The following is a 19,874-nucleotide window of genomic DNA, read 5'->3' on the forward strand; positions in this document are numbered from 1 at the left end:
ATGTTTGACGGTGGGGATGGTGTTCTTGGGGTCATAGGCAGCATTCCTCCTCCTCCAAACACGGCGAGTTGAGTTGATGCCAAAGAGCTCGATTTTGGTCTCATCTGACCACAACACTTTCACCCAGTTCTCCTCTGAATCATTCAGATGTTCATTGGCAAACTTCAGACGGCCCTGTATATGTGCTTTCTTGATCAGGGGGACCTTGCGGGCGCTGCAGGATTTCAGTCCTTCACGGCGTAGTGTGTTACCAATTGTTTTCTTGATAACTATGGTCCCAGCTGCCTTGAGATCATTGACAAGATCCTCCCGTGTAGTTCTGGGCTGATTCCTCACCGTTCTCATGATCATTGCAACTCCACAAGGTGAGATCTTGCATGGAGTCCCAGGCCGAGGGAGATTGACAGTTATTTTGTGTTTCTTCTATTTGCGAATAATCGCACCAACTGTTGTCACCTTCTCACCAAGCTGCTTGGCAATGGTCTTGTAGCCCATTCCAGCCTTGTGTAGGTCTACAATCTTGTCCCTCACATCCTTGGAGAGCTCTTTGGTCTTGGCCATGATGGAGAATTTGGAATCTGATTGATTGATTGCTTCTGTGGACAGGTGTCTTTTATACAGGTAACAAACTGAGATTAGGAGCACTCCCTTTAAGAGTGTGCTCCTAATCTCAGCTCGTTACCTGTATAAAACACACCTGGGAGCCAGAAATCTTTCTGATTGAGAGAGGGTCAAATACTTATTTCCCTCATTAAAATGCAAATCAATTTATAACATTTTTGACATGCGTTTTTCTGGATTTTTTTGTTGTTATTCTGTCTCTCACTGTTCAAATAAACCTACCATAAAAATTATAGACTGATCATTTCTTTGTCAGTGGGCAAACATACAAAATCAGCAGGGGATCAAATACTTTTTTCCCTCACTGTATGTAAAGACAAGATTAAATCAAGAATAGTGTGATGGGTGACAATATTAGCCCATCACTTGTGAATTATATATTATCATGTGTGAATGATGCCCAGTTTAAGGCAAACATCCCATGCTTTTTTTGGCGACTTTTTCAAATCATAGTTGCACACCTCATGTAGCCTAGCCCATAGGCCTATATGTTTTGATAAGGTTTGTTTCACAACTAAAGTTGCCAAATAACTTCTTAAATTGAAGCACATTCATCCGCTTTACAACGGGTGTAGAGCCTAAATGGCATACATACACAGCGCGTGAGTTTGGGGAAGATAATTTTCACCATAGAAATGCACCTTTATAATAAAAGCATTACATGAATAATTGCATTTGTGGTCACTTTTGAGAATGGTGTTTTCCTGCTAATGGAACATTTGCGCTTATAGCCTACTGCCATGTGCGCATTGCTGCGCTTATAATGTGAAGAAAATATGTCAGGCTCATAGCTTAGAACAGGTTTGTTAATGCTAGTGGTTGTATTAATTTGGGATCTATCGCATCCCACAACAGTCCCGGACTATGCTTGGAATATTTATTTATTGCACCGAATAGAATAGGTCAACTTTTGTACTATGGGGGATAGTAGATTGACATAGACTAGTGCTTTTGCTGTTCGTTAGGCCTATTCATCTTGTTGGCTGATGAAAAGTAAATGTGGAATTATAATGATTATATTCAGCCCAAGGGCACAACGGCCACTGGCCACAAAAGGCATGGATTCTTTTGGGGGCATTACGGCCACACAAAGGGGATGCAGCAGGGAAATCCGAGGCATTATCAAGTGCTTGTCAAATTGTGAATGAGAGACTGATGAAGTGTGTACAGCCTGCGCAAAAAACAAAGCAGAGTTCATGCCTTCATGCAACTTTTTTCTAATCATCATTAGAGTCGCATCATGCAGCCTTAGAATGTATTAAAAAACATATAGCCAAACATTTGTATCACAACTAAAGTTACATGAATAACTCTAAATTAAGCATATAGGAGTACCTGTTTCTTTGTTAACAGCTCAACATAGAATAACCGCATGTGCGCACTCCCTCAAATTGTTTGGAGAAAATATCCTTTCTATTTTATTCCGCTATGTTCAATTGTATTCTTCATACTATAAAATAATATAAAATAATGTCACGGAATTCTAAGTAAATCTTGTCTGCTAAATGAACTAGTGTAGCCCACATCCATATGGCATAGACAGACCAGGGCCTGACATAAGGACAACTCAGAGTATGCTATTCTGTTCTTCTGAAATAGACTACATTTTCTTCATATCATGTTTCTTTAGACATGTCTAAAATAAATAATGGATTTATTGTGATGGTGTAGGCTATATTACATGGATTTATTATACTTTTTAAATTGTAGATGTTCCAAAGGTCTGCATCAGTGGCTTGTAGGCTATGCGTGGAAGCCAAGAGATACTAAATGTGTTTACGTTAATTAATGGTCAATTACCGTGAGACAGGCAGTTATTTGCTTGACAATCACCGGCTGACAAAATGTCATGACCGCCACAGTCCTACACACACCTAAATACACACACACATACTCTCTCTCTCTCTCTCTCACACACACACACACACACACACACACACACACACACACACACACACAGTCAACGCTGCTGTTCTATTATATACTAGTAATTCAACTGTGTTACCAAGACACTATCTACTTTATATTTGTAAATACAGTCATACTTGACATAGCACATTCATAATCTATATTGTATATCAAAGGAGGCTGCTGATGGGAGGACAGCTCTTAATAATAGCCGGAACTGAGCAAATGTGTTTGATGTATTTGATACCATTCCACGTATTCCTCTCGAGTCATTACCACAAGCCTGTCCTCCCCAGTGAAGGTGCCACCAACCTCCTGTGCTGTATATCCTATTGTATCAGTTTATTACTATGCATACTATCTTCTTCAAGTTACATGCTATTTTTTTGTTGTTGATACTTTTGATTCTTATTGATATTGATTATTGAACTGCAATGTTGAGGGAGCTAGCGTGTAAGCATTTCACTGCACCTTTATACCTGCTGTAAATTGTGTACGTGACAAAATAAATTAGATTTTTTGTATTCATTTTTTATCGTTAAACCCATAAGCACCTCCCTATTAGATAACAACTTTACTGTTAGAGTTCATTTTAAGTTATAAACAGTGTTGGGGAATAGTGAACTACATTTAGTTAAACTCTAGGCCCTCTCAATGCCTTTCATTTGCTCAAATTATTAATATTGCCTTTTGCAATGTAAGTCTAGATGTTTAAAGTCTTATTATTTGATTCAAATCATTATGAGGTGTTTGATAGGATTAAGTCATCTACTGATTGGGTTATCTATCAATCGAAGCTTGTTCTCGGAAATGATATCCAATGAAATGTAATGTGGTCACTGATTATCTCTCTCATTGGTCCAACCAGCTGACAGTCTTACCCTATGTATGGGGGTTGGCTAATTCTTCAGACTTGAACAACTAATCCTAGTTTACAGAAGTATCCCTGCTGCTTTTGTCTCTAAATCCCTCACTGACTGTAAAAGTCTGTCTGTTTACTGTTGAGTGTTTGTGAGGAAGTGTGTTCTGCAGAGTGGGGATGTAAGAGGTGAGCATCGCCTCCTGGAATTTCACCCATCAATATCCACTCGATTCCTAGCAGCATTTCAACTGTCCACGCAATGGATCCGCATAGTCAATGGATTTAAATCTGCTGCTCTAACTTGACCGCCACCGTCTACCAGAGCAACTTCTCCGCAGGGGAGGAACTCCATCTCTCCAGGCCGTAGCTGTGAAGAGAAGATTATAGGATGGGAATGGTGCTCTCCATATCCCCAACATCAAAGAAGGAGGCTATTCTGGATGACAGAAAAGAGGGTGACCCTGAAATCAAAACAGGGAGCGTAAAAAAGCAGTCCATGCTTGTCTCAGCTCTCACATTTAAGAGAATGGTTGCCGAATCAACCATGAAAAAGAGTTGCAAGAAAGTCAACCCAAACGCCACACAGGTGAACAACAGCCACGAAAACCAGCTTAATAATGAAAATAACAAGAAATCCCAGCAATCGAGTACGGATGGTAAGAAAGGACCACTCACTGTACCAGTGCCGATGGTTACTACCCAAAGTCTTCAACCCAATCAACCTCAGGTCCCCTCTGAGAATGTGAAGCTCTTAGCTGTCCAAAAGCAACCTAGCAAAGTTGACCTCCTCTCACCGAGGCGTGTGATTATCCAGGCATCGACCGGGGAGCTGTTGCGCTGTCTTGGAGAATTTATGTGCAGAAGATGCTATAAAGTCAAGCTCACTTACAGTGAGGTCATTATATGGTTCCGAAATGTTGACCGAACCCTTCTCCTCCAAGGCTGGCAGGACCAGGGATTCATTACACCTGCTAACTTGGTCTTCGTCTACCTGCTCTGTAAGGAATCGATACCCAATGATATCGGTAGCGCATCCGAACTCCAGGGTATCTTCCTGCTCTGTCTCTATCTATCCTACTCGTACATGGGTTGCGAGATATCTTACCCTCTGAAACCGTTCATGATTATGGCAAATGAGGATAATTTCTGGGATAGTTCTATGAGCATCATCAATAACACAAGTGCCAAAATGTTGCAGTTAAATGCAGACCCTTACTTTTTCACAGAGGTGTTTCAAGAGCTAAAAGATGAAGGAAAGTCTAGGGACAAAGACTTGGACCATTAAATCAAAGGAAACTCTGATGAATGTTTCACAAAACCAATGGAGTCGTGGTTTGAATATAATATTTAATAGTTTTCAAGACCAAGGCCTACTAGATTGGACAATCCTGTCTAGAAGTTTCTAAACCATTCATGTTGACTTGTACCGGTGTTAAAGCAAACTGTAGTAGCCTACGGAACAACTGTAAATGCATGCTGAAGTATTCTAAAAGTAGGCCTATCTCCTTTGTAAACTTTTGCAAATACTGTAGGATTGTCACAGGGACACCGTGGATAATAGAAATGTCTGCAAATACATCAATGTATGGGTAATCTAGCTTACTTTTATAATTGTATGGATGTTCAATTATGGAGTTCTGTTGTGGGCAAGAAATAGCAGTATGTTATGGGTCAAGAGGCGGAGCAATCCAAGGTACTGGATAGCCTTTCTTTATGCATCGCTCCTGTTGAAGCCTATGCTAGCCCTTTGGACATGATGGAATGGAATGCAAGTAAATAGATTATTTATCGTCATTTGTGCCAATTAAAAAATGGTTTTCATCAAATGGATATTTTTACTATTATAGCAGATTGCCTGCATTTGCAAAAAATGTGTATTTTCATATTATTATTTTTTTGGGGCCATTTTGTTGCAAGGAAAATAATTTACACTGGTTTCTGAATGTAATGAGCCCTATTTGTAAATGTATAATGGTACAAGAGTTACTGGGCAAAGCTGGCAGTTGCTTTTCAGGATTGTAGGTGCATCTCTCCAATCACCCTGGTCTCATAGCATTTCGTATTATTCTGTACGTAAATCCGAGACACTCCATTTAGTATGATTTGTTACATTTGGTATGGTTACATAAGACAGACGGCTACATAAAGCAAAAGCAAAAGGAGGGTGTATAACACAAACGTCTAGAAACCCAAAGGTTGCGAGCTTGAATCTCATCACGGACAACTTTAGCATTTTAGCTAATTAGCAACTTTTCAACTATTTACTACTTTATAGCTACTTTGCAACTACTTAACATGTTAGCTAATCCTTCCCCTAACCCTAACCTTAACCCCTTAACCTAACTCCTAAACTTAACCCTAACCTTAACCCTAACCCCTAACCCTAACCCCTAGCCTAGCTAACTTTAGAGAGCTAGCTACAGCACTGCCTCGCGTGCCTTATTGCTTTTATAAAACAATTACCAACATACACAAAAAACTATGAATTAGGGACAAATCGAAATATACCAGGGGAGGGGTGGTTTGTTGTGTGGTTTTTGGGGGGGGCACATGGGAGGGTAGTGCGTTTTTTTCCCTGGTTTACATTTGCTCTTCTGCTCGTATTTTCCCTATAAACAATGGCTTGACTTCCTTTTGATATTACCCCATTAAAGTTTAGAAACGTTTGTTAAGGTTTAGTATGGTGTGGCTATTTTTAAGCTTTAGTTACTGCAGGCCTATGATATGAAGGCAGTGCGCCCCAGTGCTCCAACTGACTCCAGCAGTTGAACCTGAGGTGAGGAAGACTGTTTCAAGCCTACCAGACTTACTCCTATAATCTGTCAATAAAATGCTTATCTTTATACAAAATATTTGGATAGAAAATTCACGAATGACCCTCCTTCTGAGGGTCTATGTCTGTATAGCAGACGCAGTAGCCATCTGACATTAATAAATGTATGTCGGTGTTGTAGCATGCCACCGGCATATCTCTATCTCTCTGGGGTTAGGCCTAAGCTTAATTTCCTTTATATCCTGTAGACAATACACAGTCACAGTCAAAAGTTTGGACACATCTACTCATTCAAGGGGGTTTCTTTATTTTAACAATTTTCTACATTGTAGAATAATAGTGAAGACATGAAAACTATTAAATAACACATATGGAATCAACACAAAAAAAAGTGTTAAACAAATCAAAACATTTATTTGACTATATAACTGTAAGTCGCTCTGGATAAGAGCGTCTGCTAAATGACTAAAATGTAATGTAAAATGTTATTTGAGATTCTTCAAAGTAGCCACCCTTTGCCTTGATGACAGCTTTGCACACTCTTGGCATTCTCTCAACCAGCTTCACCTGGAATGCTTTTCCAACAGTCTTGTAGGAGTTCCCACAGATGCTGAGCACTTGTTGGCTGCTTTTCCTTCACTCTGCGGTCCAACTCATCCCAAACCATCTCAATTGGGTTGAGGTCGGGGGATTGTGGAGGCCAGGTCATCTGATGCAGCACTCCATCACTCTCCTTATTGGTCAAATAGCCCTTACACAGCATGGAGGTGTGTTGGGTCATTGTCCTGTTGAAAAACAAATGATAGTCGCATTAAGCGCAAACCAGATGGGATGGCGTATCGCTACAGAATGCTGTGGTAGCCATGCTGGTTAAGTGTGCCTTGAATCTTAAATAAACACAGACAGTGTCACCAGAAAAGCACCCCCACACTATCACACCTCCTCATCCATGCTTCACGGTGGGAACCACACATGCAGAGATCATCCGTCTCACAAAGACACGGCGGTTGGAACCAAAAATCTCAAATTTAGACTCCAGACCAAAGGACAGACTTCCACCGGTCTAATGTCCATTGCTCGTGTTTCTTGGCCCAAGCAAGTCTCTTCTTATTATTGGTGTCCTTTAGTAGTTGTTTCATTGCAGCAATTCAACCATGAAGGCCTGATTCACGCAGTCCCCTCTGAACAGTTGATGTTGAGATGTGTCTGTTACTTGAACTCTGTGAAGCACTTATTTGGGCTGCAATTTCTGAGGCTGGTAACTCTAATAAACTTATCCTCTGCAGCAGAGGTAACTCTGGGTCTTCCTTTCCTGTGGCGGTCCTCATGAGAGCCAGTTTCATCTTAGCGCTTTATGGTTTTTGCGACTGCACTTGAAAAAACGTTAAAGGTTCCAGATTGACTGAACTTCATGTCTTAACGTAATGATGGACTGTCGTTTCTCTTTGATTATTTGAGCTGTTCTTGCCATACTATGGACCTTGTCTTTTATCAAATAAGGCTGTCTTCTGTATACCCCCCCCCCCCCCCCCCCCCCCCCCCACCTTGTCACAACACAACTGATTGGCTCAAACGCATTAAGAAGGATTCACTTTTAACAAGGAACACCTGTTAATTGAAATGCATTCCAGGTCACTACCTCATAAATTTGGTTGAGAGAATGCCAATAGTGAGCAAAGCTGTCATCAAGGCAAAGGGTGGATACTTTGAAGAATCTCAAATATAGAATATATTTTGATTTGTTTAACACTTTTTTGGTTACTACATGATACATGATGTGTTATTATTATTATTTATTATTCTACAATGTAAAAAATAGTAAAAATAAAGAAAGACCCTGGAATGAGTAGGTGTGTACAAACTTTTGACTGGTGCTGTATATATTTATTAAAATATGAATATCATACAGTGTACACCTAAACCTATACATGCAATTCCCTGATACATTTAATGCTCAAATCCCAGACAGCTGAACCGTGAGGTGGACAATTATTGTTTTAGGAAAGTAGCCTCAACCCCTATAAAGTTTTGCATATAATACACATCGATACACAAGGAATAGTGTTCTGTAATTTGTTATAAGCTGTTTTTAAGGAGACGTAATTGTGTGTCATTAGGCGCCAGGTTCGATCTGAATGCATGTGTTTTTCCATTCAATTTCTTAAATCTTCCCTGTCATGTTGTCCGGCGCCATATTTTCCTAAAGGAAACTCTGGAATGGCGTATTGTTTTTATGAACATTTTAGAATATTCACATGAAAATCTGTCGCTAATTGGATGGAAACCTCGCTATAGACACCCTAAAGACTCTGGCAAGTGCACTAGTCCAGTGTCACTTTGATTGTGCCTGCACATCATGGTTCACCAGCAGCCACAAATATCTAAAGAATAAGCTACCAGCCAAGGAAGCTTGTAAGAATTGTACTTAAACTTCCCCCTCATACTCATCTGGAGGTTAAGCATTTTTTAATCTCCATCTATGTAATGTGTCTGTATCTACGTAATTGTATATGAATTATGTAAAAAAATAGGGACAACAATGGAAATAAGTCCCCGACTTTATTGTGTAATCCTGGTCACTTTAAAAAACAAACTGTGTATATGTATTTTTTTAACTGACAAATAAAATCAATCAATCCAAACTGTGCAGCGGCCAATTGATGAATGGAAAGAGACATCTATTACAAAACACCAAAAGGTTTAATGGCATTCGGAGATTGTCAAGCCAAGCCTTCGATACTGGGTAAGCCTTTGATACAAATCAAATCAAATCAAATCAAATTTTATTGGTCACATGCACCGAATACAACAGGTGCAGACATTACAGTGAAATGCTTACTTACAGCCCTTAACCAACAGTGCATTTATTTTTAACAAAAATAAAATAAAACAACAACAAAAAAAGTGTTGAGAAAAAAAGAGCAGAAGTAAAATAAAATAACAGTAGGGAGGCTATATATACAGGGGGGTACCGGTGCAGAGTCAATGTGCGGGGGCACCGGCTAGTTGAGGTAGTTGAAGTAATGTGTACATGTGGGTAGAGTTAAAGTGACTATGCATAAATAATTAACAGAGTAGCAGCAGCGTAAAAAGATGGGGTGGGGGGGCAGTGCAAATAGTCCGGGTAGCCATGATTAGCTGTTCAGGAGTCTTATGGCTTGGGAGTAGAAGCTGTTGAGAAGTCTTTTGGACCTAGACTTGGCACTCCGGTACCGCTTGCCGTGCGGTAGCAGAGAGCACAGTCTATGATTAGGGTGGCTGGAGTCTTTGACAATTTTGAGGGCCTTCCTCTAACACCGCCTGGTATAGAGGTCCTGGATGGCAGGAAGCTTGGCCCCAGTGATGTACTGGGCCATACGCACTACGGTCTGTAGTGCCTTGCGGTCGGAGGCCAAGCAGTTGCCATACCAGGCGGTGATGCAACCAGTCAGGATGCTCTCGATGGTGCAGCTGTAGAATTTTTTGAGGATCTGAGGACCCATGCCAAATCTTTTCAGTCTCCTGAGGGGGAATAGGCTTTGTCGTGCCCTCTTCACGACTGTCTTGGTGTGTTTGGACCATGATAGTTTGTTGGTGATGTGGACACCAAGGAACTTGAAGCTCTCAACCTGTTCCACTACAGCCCCGTCGATGAGAATGGGGGCGTGCTCAGTCCTCTTTTTTTTCCTGTAGTCCACAATCATCTCCTTTGTCTTGGTCACGTTGAGGGAGAGGTTGTTATCCTGGCACCACACGGCCAGGTCTCTGACCTCCTCCCTATAGGCTGTCTCATCGATGTCAGTGATCAGGCCTACCACTGTTGTGTCGTCGGCAAACTTAATGATGGTGTTGGAGTCGTGTCTGGCCATGCAGTCATAGATGAACAGGGAGTACAGGAGGGGACTGAGCACACACCCCTGAGGGGCCCCCGTGTTGAGGATCAGTGTGGCAGATGTGTTGTTACCTACCCTTACCACCTGGGGGCGGCCCGTCAGGAAGTCCAGGATCCAGTTGCAGAGGGAGGTGTTTATTCCCAGGATCCTTAGCTTAGTGATGAGCTTTGAGGGCACTATGGTGTTGAATGCTGAACTGTAGTCAATGAATAGCATTCTCACGTAGGTGTTCCTCTTGTCCAGGTGGGAAAGGGCAGTGTGGAGTGCAATAGAGATTGCATCATCTGTGGACAGGGGCGGTGTGTTCAATAGGGCGATATGGGCGACGCACTGCCAAACGGGAAAAGGAAGGGATTTTTTTTCTAATCAATTATATCACGGCAACAGTAGTTATCAGTGTTGTAATCTAGACGTCTGATCTGCCACAGTGCCACTAAATGTCCAATCAGGCTAAAGTCGTGCTTCAAATGGCCCCCCCCCCCTTTTGGGGCGATTTCAGTCAGGTTGAAAATCGCCCAGAAGTCTGTCATAGACTCCCATGTAAAATCTATTTTTTTCAAATATCAGAGCTTTCAATACAATCTCTATGGGTTTTTGAGGGCTTGCACTTACGCGCTTTCGTCATACGTAACATAACCATGAACGTAACTAAGAAAAGAGCGGGTAGCAGCGTCAATCAATTCACTATTACTGTCAAAATGGCTAGGCTTCAGTGCAACTCGATTGTGTCTTTGAAAGAAGTTCCTTTTTGTCGGCGAACAAATGAAGATAAATTGGCAACGAAACAATTAGGACCTCCCAGACCAAATTTAATAATTCAACAGGTTTCTACTAAAGGGGGGAAGTCCTACACCCGAGGATTTTCCAAAAATTGGTACGAACGAAAAACCTGGCTAGCAGGCTGCGATGTAGCTAATGCAGTCTTCTGCTACCCCCTGCTTACTCTTTCACCCTGAAGGCGGCACGGCAGACAGCACCGCTTGGACAGCGACTGGTGTGTAACGGACATGCACCATCTTTCAGGAAAGATTAAGAAACATGAGCTGTCAAAGACCCACATGGATACCTGTTTGAGATTGTCTGCTTTGGGGAGAGTGAACATTCCCACTCAACTGGATGAGGGATACAGGCTAGCTGTCCGCCGCCACAACGATGAGGTTAGTGTTGATAATCACAAGTTTACTGGAGAACTGAAACTGACAAGGCTGACAAGATAGGACCCTTTTGTCCATTGTTATTGGATAGGAACAGAACTTATAACCAGCTCCTGACCTAAATAGATCTTAGCACAACATTTTACTCAACATATCATATTCCATATTCACTATAACAAATATATTTACTACGACATTAGCAAGAACCGCCACATCCTCAGCCGGCTAATCCAGTGTGTGAAGTTTTGCGGAGTGTTTGAGTTAGCTTTGCGAGGCAAAGATGAAACTGAGGGCTCCACCAACCCTGGTAAGCCAACACTTTTGAGATCAGTCAATAAATGCTTCTGGTATTGACTTATATGCTGCCCCTGTCTTCATGTTGTTGCTGGACATATCTTTTTTAAAATGTGTGTAGGTCACCTAAATCATCAGAAAAATTGCCCCCCCTGAGAATTTTTTCAGGAGCCGCCACTGTCTGTGGATCTGTTGGAGCGGTATGCAAATTGGAGTGGGTCTAGGGTTTCTGGGATAATGGTGTTGATGTGAGCCATGACCAGCCTTTCAAAGTACTTCATGGCTACAGACATCAGTGCTACGGGTCGGTAGTCATTCAGGCAGGTTATCTTAGTGTCCTTGGGCACGGGGACTATGGTGGTCTGCTTGAAACATGTTGGTATTACAGACTCAGTCAGGGACATGTTGAAAATGTCAGTGAAGACACTTGCCAGTTGGTCAGCACATGCTCGGAGTACACGTCCTGGTAATCCGTCTGGCCCTGCGGCCTTGTGAATGTTGACCTGCTTAAAAGTCTTACTCACATCGGCTACGGAGAGCGTGATCACATAGTCATCCGGAACAGCTGGTGCTCTCATGCATGCTTCAGTGTTGCTTGCCTCGAAGCGAGCATAGAAGTGGTTTAGCTCGTCTGGTAGGCTTGTGTCACTGGGAAGCTCGCGGCTGTGCTTCCCTTTGTAGTCTGTAATAGTTTTCAAGCCCTGCCACATCCGACGAGCGTCAGAGCCGGTGTAGTATGATTCAATCTTAGTCCTGTATTGACTCTTTGCCTTTGCCGGTTCGTTGGTTTCTTATAAGCGTCCGGGTTAGAGTCCCGCTCCTTGAAAGCGGCAGCTCTACCCTTTAGCTCAGTGCAGATGTTTCCTGTAATCCATGGCTACTGGTTGGGGTATGTACGTACGGTCACTGTGGGGACGACATCATCGATGCACTTATTGATGAAGCCAGTGACTGATGTGGTGTACTCCTCAATGCTATCTGAAGAATCCCGGAACATGTTCCAGTCTGTGCTAGCAAAACAGTCCTGTAGCTTAGCATCTGCGTCATCTGACCACTTTTTTATTAACCGAGTCACTGGTGCTTCCTGCTTTAGTTTTTGCTTATAAGCAGGAATCAGGAGGATAGAGTTATGGTCAGATTTGCCAAATGGAGGGCGAGGGAGAGCTTTGTATGCATCTCTATGTGTGGAGTAAAGGTGGTCTAGAGTTGTTTTTCCTCTGGTTGCACATTTAACATGCTGGTAGAAATTAGGTAGACCGGATTTAAGTTTCCCTGCATTAAAGTCCCCGGCCACTAGGAGCGCTGCCTCTGGATGAGCGTTTTCCTGTTGACTTATGGCCTTAAACAGCTCATTCAGTGCAATCTTAATGCCAACATTGGTTTGTGGTGGTAAATAGACAGCTATGAAAAATATATATGAAAACTCTCTTGGTAAATAGTGTGGTCTACAGCTTATCATAAGATACTCTACCTCAGGCGAGCAAAACCTTGAGACTTCCTTAGTATTTGATTTTGTGCACCAGCTGTTGTTTACAAATATACACAGACCGCCACCCCTTGTCTTACCGGAGTCAGCCGTTCTATCCTGCCGATGTAGCGTATAGCCCGCTAGCTGTATGTTATCCATGTCGTCGTTCAGCCATGACTCGGTGAAACATAAGATATTACAGTTTTTAATGTCCCGTTGGTAGGATAACCGTAATCTTAGGTCATCCAATTTATTTTCCAATGATTGAAGATTGGCTGATAGGATTGATGGGAGTGGCAGTTTACTCGCTCGCCGTCGGATCCTTACAAGGCACCCCGACCTACGTCCACGATATCTCCGTCTCTTACTCATGCAAATGACGGGTATTTGCGCCTTGTCGGGTGTCTGTAGGATATTCTTCGCAGCCGCCTCGTTGAAGAAAAATTATTTGTCCAGTACGAGGTGTGTAATCGCTGTCCTGATATCCAGAAGCTCTTTTTGGTTATAAGAGACGATGGCAGAAACATTATGTACAAAATAAATTACAAATAACGCGGAAAAACACACATAATAGTACAATTGGTTAGAGGGCAGTAAAACGGCAGCCATCTTCTCCGGCGCCATTCTTCTTGGTACAAGGTAGAGAGGGATGTATTTTCTGTTTGTCAAGCTTGACATAGTCAATTGTGGTGTTGAAAACGCAAACCATGATATTGAAGTGCCCGAAGTCGGTATGCTTTGTTTATTGGTTGTGTGGTGCATTGGCACAGAAACCTGTTGGTGGAAAATTCATTGCATACAGTGCATTCAGAAAGTATTCAGACCCCTTGACTTTTTACACATTTTGTTTCGTTACAGCCTTATTCTAAAATGGATTAAATATTTTTTCTCATTAATCTAAGTACAATACCCCATAATGACAAAGCAAAAATAGTTTTTTGAAATTCAGACCCTTTGCTTTGAGACTTGAAATGGAGCTCAGGTGCATCCTGTTTCCATTGATCACCCTTGAGATGTTTCTACAACTTGATTGGGGTCCACCTGTGGTAAATTCAATTGATTGGACATGATTTGGAGAAAAAATACACACCTGTCTATATAAGGTCCCACAGTTGACAGTGCATGTCAGAGCAAAAACCAAGCCATGAGGTCGAAGGAATTGTCCGTAGAGCTCCGAGACATGATTGTGTTGAGGCACAGATCTAGGGAAGGGTGCCAAAAAATGTCTGCAGTATTGAAGGTCCCCAAGAACAAAGTTCTTCCATTCTTAAATGGAAGAACTTTGGAACCACCAAGACACTTCCTAGAGCTGGATGCCTGGCCAAACTGAGCAATTGGGGGAGAAGAGCCTTGGTCAGGGAGGTGACCAAGAACCCGATGGTCACTCTGACAGAGCACCAGAGTTCCTCTGTGGCAATGGAAAAATCTTCCAGAAGGACAACCATCTTTGCAGCACTCCACCAATCAGGCCTATATTGTAGTGGCCAGATGGAAGCCACTCCTCAGTAAAAGGCACATGACAGCCCGCTTGGAGATTGCCGAAAGGCACCTAAAGACTCTCAGACCATGAGAAACAAGATTCTCTGGTCTGATGAAACCAAGATTGAGCTCTTTGGCCTGAATGCCAAGCGTCACGTCTGGAGGAACTATCCCTGTTGTGAAGCATGGTGGTGGCAGCATCATGCTGTGGGGATGTTTTTCAGCGGCAGGGACTGAGAGACTAGTCAGGATCGAGGGAAAGATGAACGGAGCAAAGTACATTTACATTACATTTACGTCATTTAGCAGACGCTCTTCTCCAGAGCGACTTACAAATAGGTGCATTCACCTTATAGCCAGTGGGATCACCACTTTACAATGTTTGTTTTTTTTTTATGTTTTTTTTGTGGTTGGGGTTTGGGTTGGGGTAAGGGGGGGTAGAAGGATTACTTTATCCTATCCCAGGTATTCCTTAAAGAGGTGGGGTTTCAAATGTCTCCGGAAGGTGGTGAGTGACTCCGCTGTCCTGGCGTCGTGAGGGAGCTTGTTCCACCATTGGGGTGCCAGAGCAGCGAACAGTTTTGACTGGGCTGAGCGGGAACTATGCTTCCGCAGAGGTAGGGGAGCCAGCAGGCCAGAGGTGGATGAACGCAATGCCCTCGTTTGGGTGTAGGGACTGATCAGAGCCTGAAGGTACGGAGGTGCCGTTCCCCTCACAGCTCCGTAGGCAAGCACCATGGTCTTGTAGCAGATGCGAGCTTCAACTGGAAGCCAGTGGTGTGTGCGGAGGAGCGGGGTGACGTGAGAGAACTTGGGAAGGTTGAACACCAGACGGGCTGCGGCATTCTGGATGAGTTGTAGGGGTTTAATGGCACAGGCAGGGAGCCCAGCCAACAGCGAGTTGCAGTAATCCAGACGGGAGATGACAAGTGCCTGGATTAGGACCTGTGCCGCTTCCTGTGTAAGGCAGGGTCGTACTCTCCGAATGTTGTAGAGCATGAACCTACAGGATCGGGTCACCGCCTTGATGTTAGCGGAGAACGACAGGGTGTTGTCCAGGGTCACGCCAAGGCTCTTCGCACTCTGGGAGGAGGACACAACGGAGTTGTCAACCGTGATGGCGAGATCATGGAACAGGCAGTCCTTCCCCGGGAGGAAGAGCAGCTCCGTCTTGCCAAGGTTCAGCTTGAGGTGGTGATCCGTCATCCATACTGATATGTCTGCCAGACATGCAGAGATGCGATTCGCCACCTGGTTATCAGAAGGGGGAAAGGAGAAGATTAGTTGTGTGTCGTCAGCGTAGCAATGATAGGAGAGGCCATGTGAGGATATGACAGAGCCAAGTGACTTGGTGTATAGGGAGAATAGGAGAGGGCCTAGAACTGAGCCCTGGGGGACACCAGTGGTGAGAGCACGTGGTGTGGAGACAGCTTCTCGCCACGCCACTTGGTAGGAGCGACCGGTCAGGTAGGACGCAATCCAAGAGTGAGCCGCGCCGGAGATGCCCAGCTCGGAGAGGGTGGAGAGGAGGATCTGATGGTTCACAGTATCAAAGGCAGCAGACAGGTCTAGAAGGACAAGAGCAGAGGAGATAGAGTTAGCTTTAGCAGTGCGGAGAGCCTCCGTGACACAGAGAAGAGCAGTCTCAGTTGAATGACCAGTCTTGAAACCTGACTGGATTGGATCAAGAAGGTCATTCTGAGAGAGATAGCAAGAGAGTTGGCTAAAGACGGCACGCTCAATAGTTTTGGAGAGAAAAGAAAGAAGGGATACTGGTCTGTAGTTGTTGACATCAGAGGGATCGAGTGTTGGTTTTTTGAGAAGGGGTGCAACTCTCGCTCTCTTGAAGACGGAAGGGACATGGCCAGCGTTCAAGGATGAGTTGATCAGCGAGGTGAGGTAAGGGAGAAGGTCACCGGAGATGGTCTGGAGAAGAGAGGAGGGGATAGGGTCAAGTGGGCAGGTTGTTGGGCGGCCTGCCGTCACAAGTCGCAAGATTTTATCTGGAGAGAGAGGGGAGAAAGAAGTCAAAGCATAGGGTAGGGCAGTGTGAGCAGGACCAGCAGTGTCATTTGACTTAACAAACGAGGATCGGATGTCGTCAACCTTCTTTTCAAAATGGTTGACGAAGTCATCCACAGAGAGGGAGGGGGGGGGGGGGGGGGATTCAGCAGGGAGGAGAATGTGGCAAAGAGCTTCCTAGGGTTAGAGGCAGATGCTTGGAATTTAGAGTGGTAGAAAGTGGCCTTAGCAGCAGAAACAGATGAAGAAAATGTAGAGAGGAGGGAGTGAAAAGATGCCAGGTCCGCAGGGAGTCTAGTTTTCTTCCATTTCCGCTCAGCTGCCCGGAGCTCTGTTCTGTGAGCTTGCAATGAGTAATCAAGCCACGGAGCTGGAGGGGAGGACCGAGCCGGCCGGGAGGATAGGGGACATAGAGAGTCAAAGGATGCAGAAAGGGAGGAGAGGAGGGTTGAGGAGGCAGAATCAGGAGATTGGAGGGAGAAGGATTGAGCAGAGGGAAGAGATGATAGGATGGAAGAGGAGAGAGTAGCGGGAGAGAGAGAGCGAAGGTTGCGACGGCGCTTTACCATCTGTGTAGGGGCAGAGTGAGTAGTGTTGGAGGAGAGCGAGAGAGAAAAGGATACAAAGTAGTGGTCAGAGACATGGAGGGGAGTTGCAGTGAGATTAGTAGACGAACAGCATCTAGTAAAGATGAGGTCAAGCGTATTGCCTGCCTTGTGAGTAGGGGGGGACAGTGAGAGGGTGAGGTCAAAAGAGGAGAGGAGTGGAAAGAAGGAGGCAGAAAGAAATGAGTCAAATGTAGACGTAGGGAGGTTGAAATCCCCCAGAACTGTGAGGGGTGAGCCATCCTCAGGAAAGGAACTTATCAAGGCGTCAAGCTCATTGATGAACTCTCCAAGGGAACCTGGAGGGCGATAGATGACAAGGATATTAAGCTTAAATGGGCTAGTGACTGTGACAGCATGGAATTCAAATGAGGAGATAGACAGATGGGTCAGGGGAAAAATTGAGAATGTCCACTTGGGAGAGATGAGGATTCCTGTGCCACCACCCCGCTGACCAGATGCTCTCGGGGTATGCGAGAACACATGGTCAGACGAGGAGAGAGCAGTAGGAGTAGCAGTGTTTTCAGTGGTAATCCATGTTTCCGTCAGCGCCAAGAAGTCGAGGGACTGGAGGGTAGCATAGGCTGAGATGAACTCTGCCTTGTTGGCAGCAGAACGGCAGTTCCAGAGGCTGCCTGAGACCTGGAACTCCACGTGGGTGGTGCGTGCAGGGACCACCAGGTTAGAGAGGCAGCAGCCACGCGGTGTGAGGCGTTTGTGTAGCCTGTGCGGAGAGGAGAGAACAGGGATAGGCAGAGGCATAGTTGACAGGCTGCAGCAGATGGCTACAATAATGCAGAGGAGATCGGAATGAAATTAACTAAACATCTGGGAAAGGAGAGAGCGGGGCCTCCCTCACCACAACTCCCACATATAACTCTCCCAACTTCCACCTCAGAAACTATAATTGTTGTAAACTACAGCGGTTCAATGTTTTCTAGGAATAGACTAACTTAGTTTATTCAGCTAGCTAACTAGGTGCAGTATTATTCCGTGAAAATCGTCCAGGCACTTAGTCATAAGACGCCACAGCCAGCTAGCATGCCGGACTCCAACAACACGGTTTAGCGCCAATACTCGGCCACAACAAACCACCAGTGTATCAACACGCAAGCAGATCGTTCGTGTCCGTGTCTAACGTTGTGGGTTAGTCCCGACAGCTTGAGCGAGTCCGTCGTCAACTTATTCAGCCAGTTAGTTAGCTAGAATAGTTAGCAAACTAGCTAGCCATTGCTTTCAGACAAAGAAGAACCCCTCCTTTCACGGCACGAACACAAGTACAGAGAGATCCTTGATGAAAACCTGCTCCAGAGCGCTCAGGACCTCAGACTGGGGTAAAGCTTTACCTTCCAACAGGACAACGACCCTAAGCACACAGCCAAGACAATGCAGGAGTGGCTTCGGGACAACTCTCTGAGTGTCCTTGAGTGGCCCAGCCAGAGCCCGGACTTGAACCTGATCGAACATCTCTGGAGAGACCTGAAAATAGCTGTGCAGTGACGCTCCCCGTCCAACCTGACAGAGCTTGAGAGGATCTGCAGGGAAGAATGAGAGAAACTCCCCAAATACAGGTGTGCCAAGCTGGTAGTGTCATACCCAAGAAGACTCGAGGATGTAATCGCTGCCAAAGGTGCTTCAACAAAGTACTGAGTAAGGGGTCTGAATACTTATATAAATGTAATATTTCAGTTTTATGTCTAAAAACCTGTTTTTGCTTTGTCCTTATGGGGTATTGTGTGTAGACTGATGAGGGAAGAAAACGATTTAATCAATTTTAGAATAAGGCTGTGAAAGTCAAGGGGTCTGAATACTTTCCGAATGCACTGTACACACTAAACAAAAATATAAACGCAACATGCAACAATTTCAAAGATTTTTCTGAGTTACAGTTCATATAAGAAAATCAGTCAATTGAAGTAAATGCATTATGCCTTAATCTATGGATTTCACATGACTGGGAATGCAGATATGCATCTGTTGGTCACAGATAGCTTTAAAACAAAAGTAGGGGCGTGGAGCTGAAAACCAGTCTGTATCTGGTGTGACCACCATTTGCCACCATTTGCCACACATCTCCTTCGGATAGAGTTGATCAGGCTGTTGATTGTGGCCTGTGGAATGTTGTCCCACTTCTCCTCAATGGCTGTGCGAAGTTGCTGGATATTTGGCGGGCACTGGAACACGATGTCGTAAACGTCGATCCAGTGTATCTCAAACATGCTCAATAGATGACATGTCTGGTGATTATGCAGGCCATGGAAGAAATGGGACATTTTCAGCTTCCAGGAATTGTGAACAAATCCTTGCGACATGAGGCCATGCATTATCATGCTGAAACATGAGGTGTTGGCGGTGGATGAATGGCACGACAGGATCTCGTAATGGTATCGATAGAATGCAATTGTGTTCGTTGTCCGTAGCTTATGCCTGCCCATACCATAACCCCACCACCACCATTGGGCACTCTGTTCACAACTTTGACATCAGCAAACCTCTCGCCCACAAAACGTCATCTGCCCGGTACAGTTGAAACCGGGATTCATCCGTGAAGAGCAAACTTCTCTAGCGTGCCAGTGGTCATCGAAGGTGAGCATTGGCCCATTGAAGTCGGTTACAACGCCGAACTCACCGCATTAATTCTTCTGACGACAACAGCCGAGTGGTACCCCAAACTGCATGATAACAGTGCCTAAAACTAGTTCATTCATCACCACTGTGATTTTCTGTCGAGTATTTGGCTGCTGTAACAAAGCAGGAAAGACAACAGGGATTTTTTTAAACACCATTGGTGACACCAAGAACTGTCAGAAAAGCCA

General features: G+C 44.3%; 1 protein-coding gene across 1 annotated transcript; it reads left to right on the forward strand.

Moving 5' to 3' along the window:
• Positions 1-3,779: 3,779 nt before the first annotated feature.
• On the forward strand, positions 3,780-4,676 carry LOC311129319 (cyclin-dependent kinase 5 activator 1-like; the record flags this gene model as incomplete). The annotated part of the gene is made up of 1 exon (XM_084161597.1): positions 3,780-4,676. The coding sequence occupies one exon, from the start codon at positions 3,780-3,782 to the stop codon at positions 4,674-4,676; it is 897 nt and encodes a 298-aa protein (XP_084017723.1).
• Between the last annotated feature and the right edge of the window lie 15,198 nt (positions 4,677-19,874).

Source organism: Coregonus lavaretus (assembly GCF_964263955.1).
Source record: "Coregonus lavaretus genome assembly, chromosome: 5".
Taxonomy (NCBI): domain Eukaryota; kingdom Metazoa; phylum Chordata; class Actinopteri; order Salmoniformes; family Salmonidae; genus Coregonus; species Coregonus lavaretus.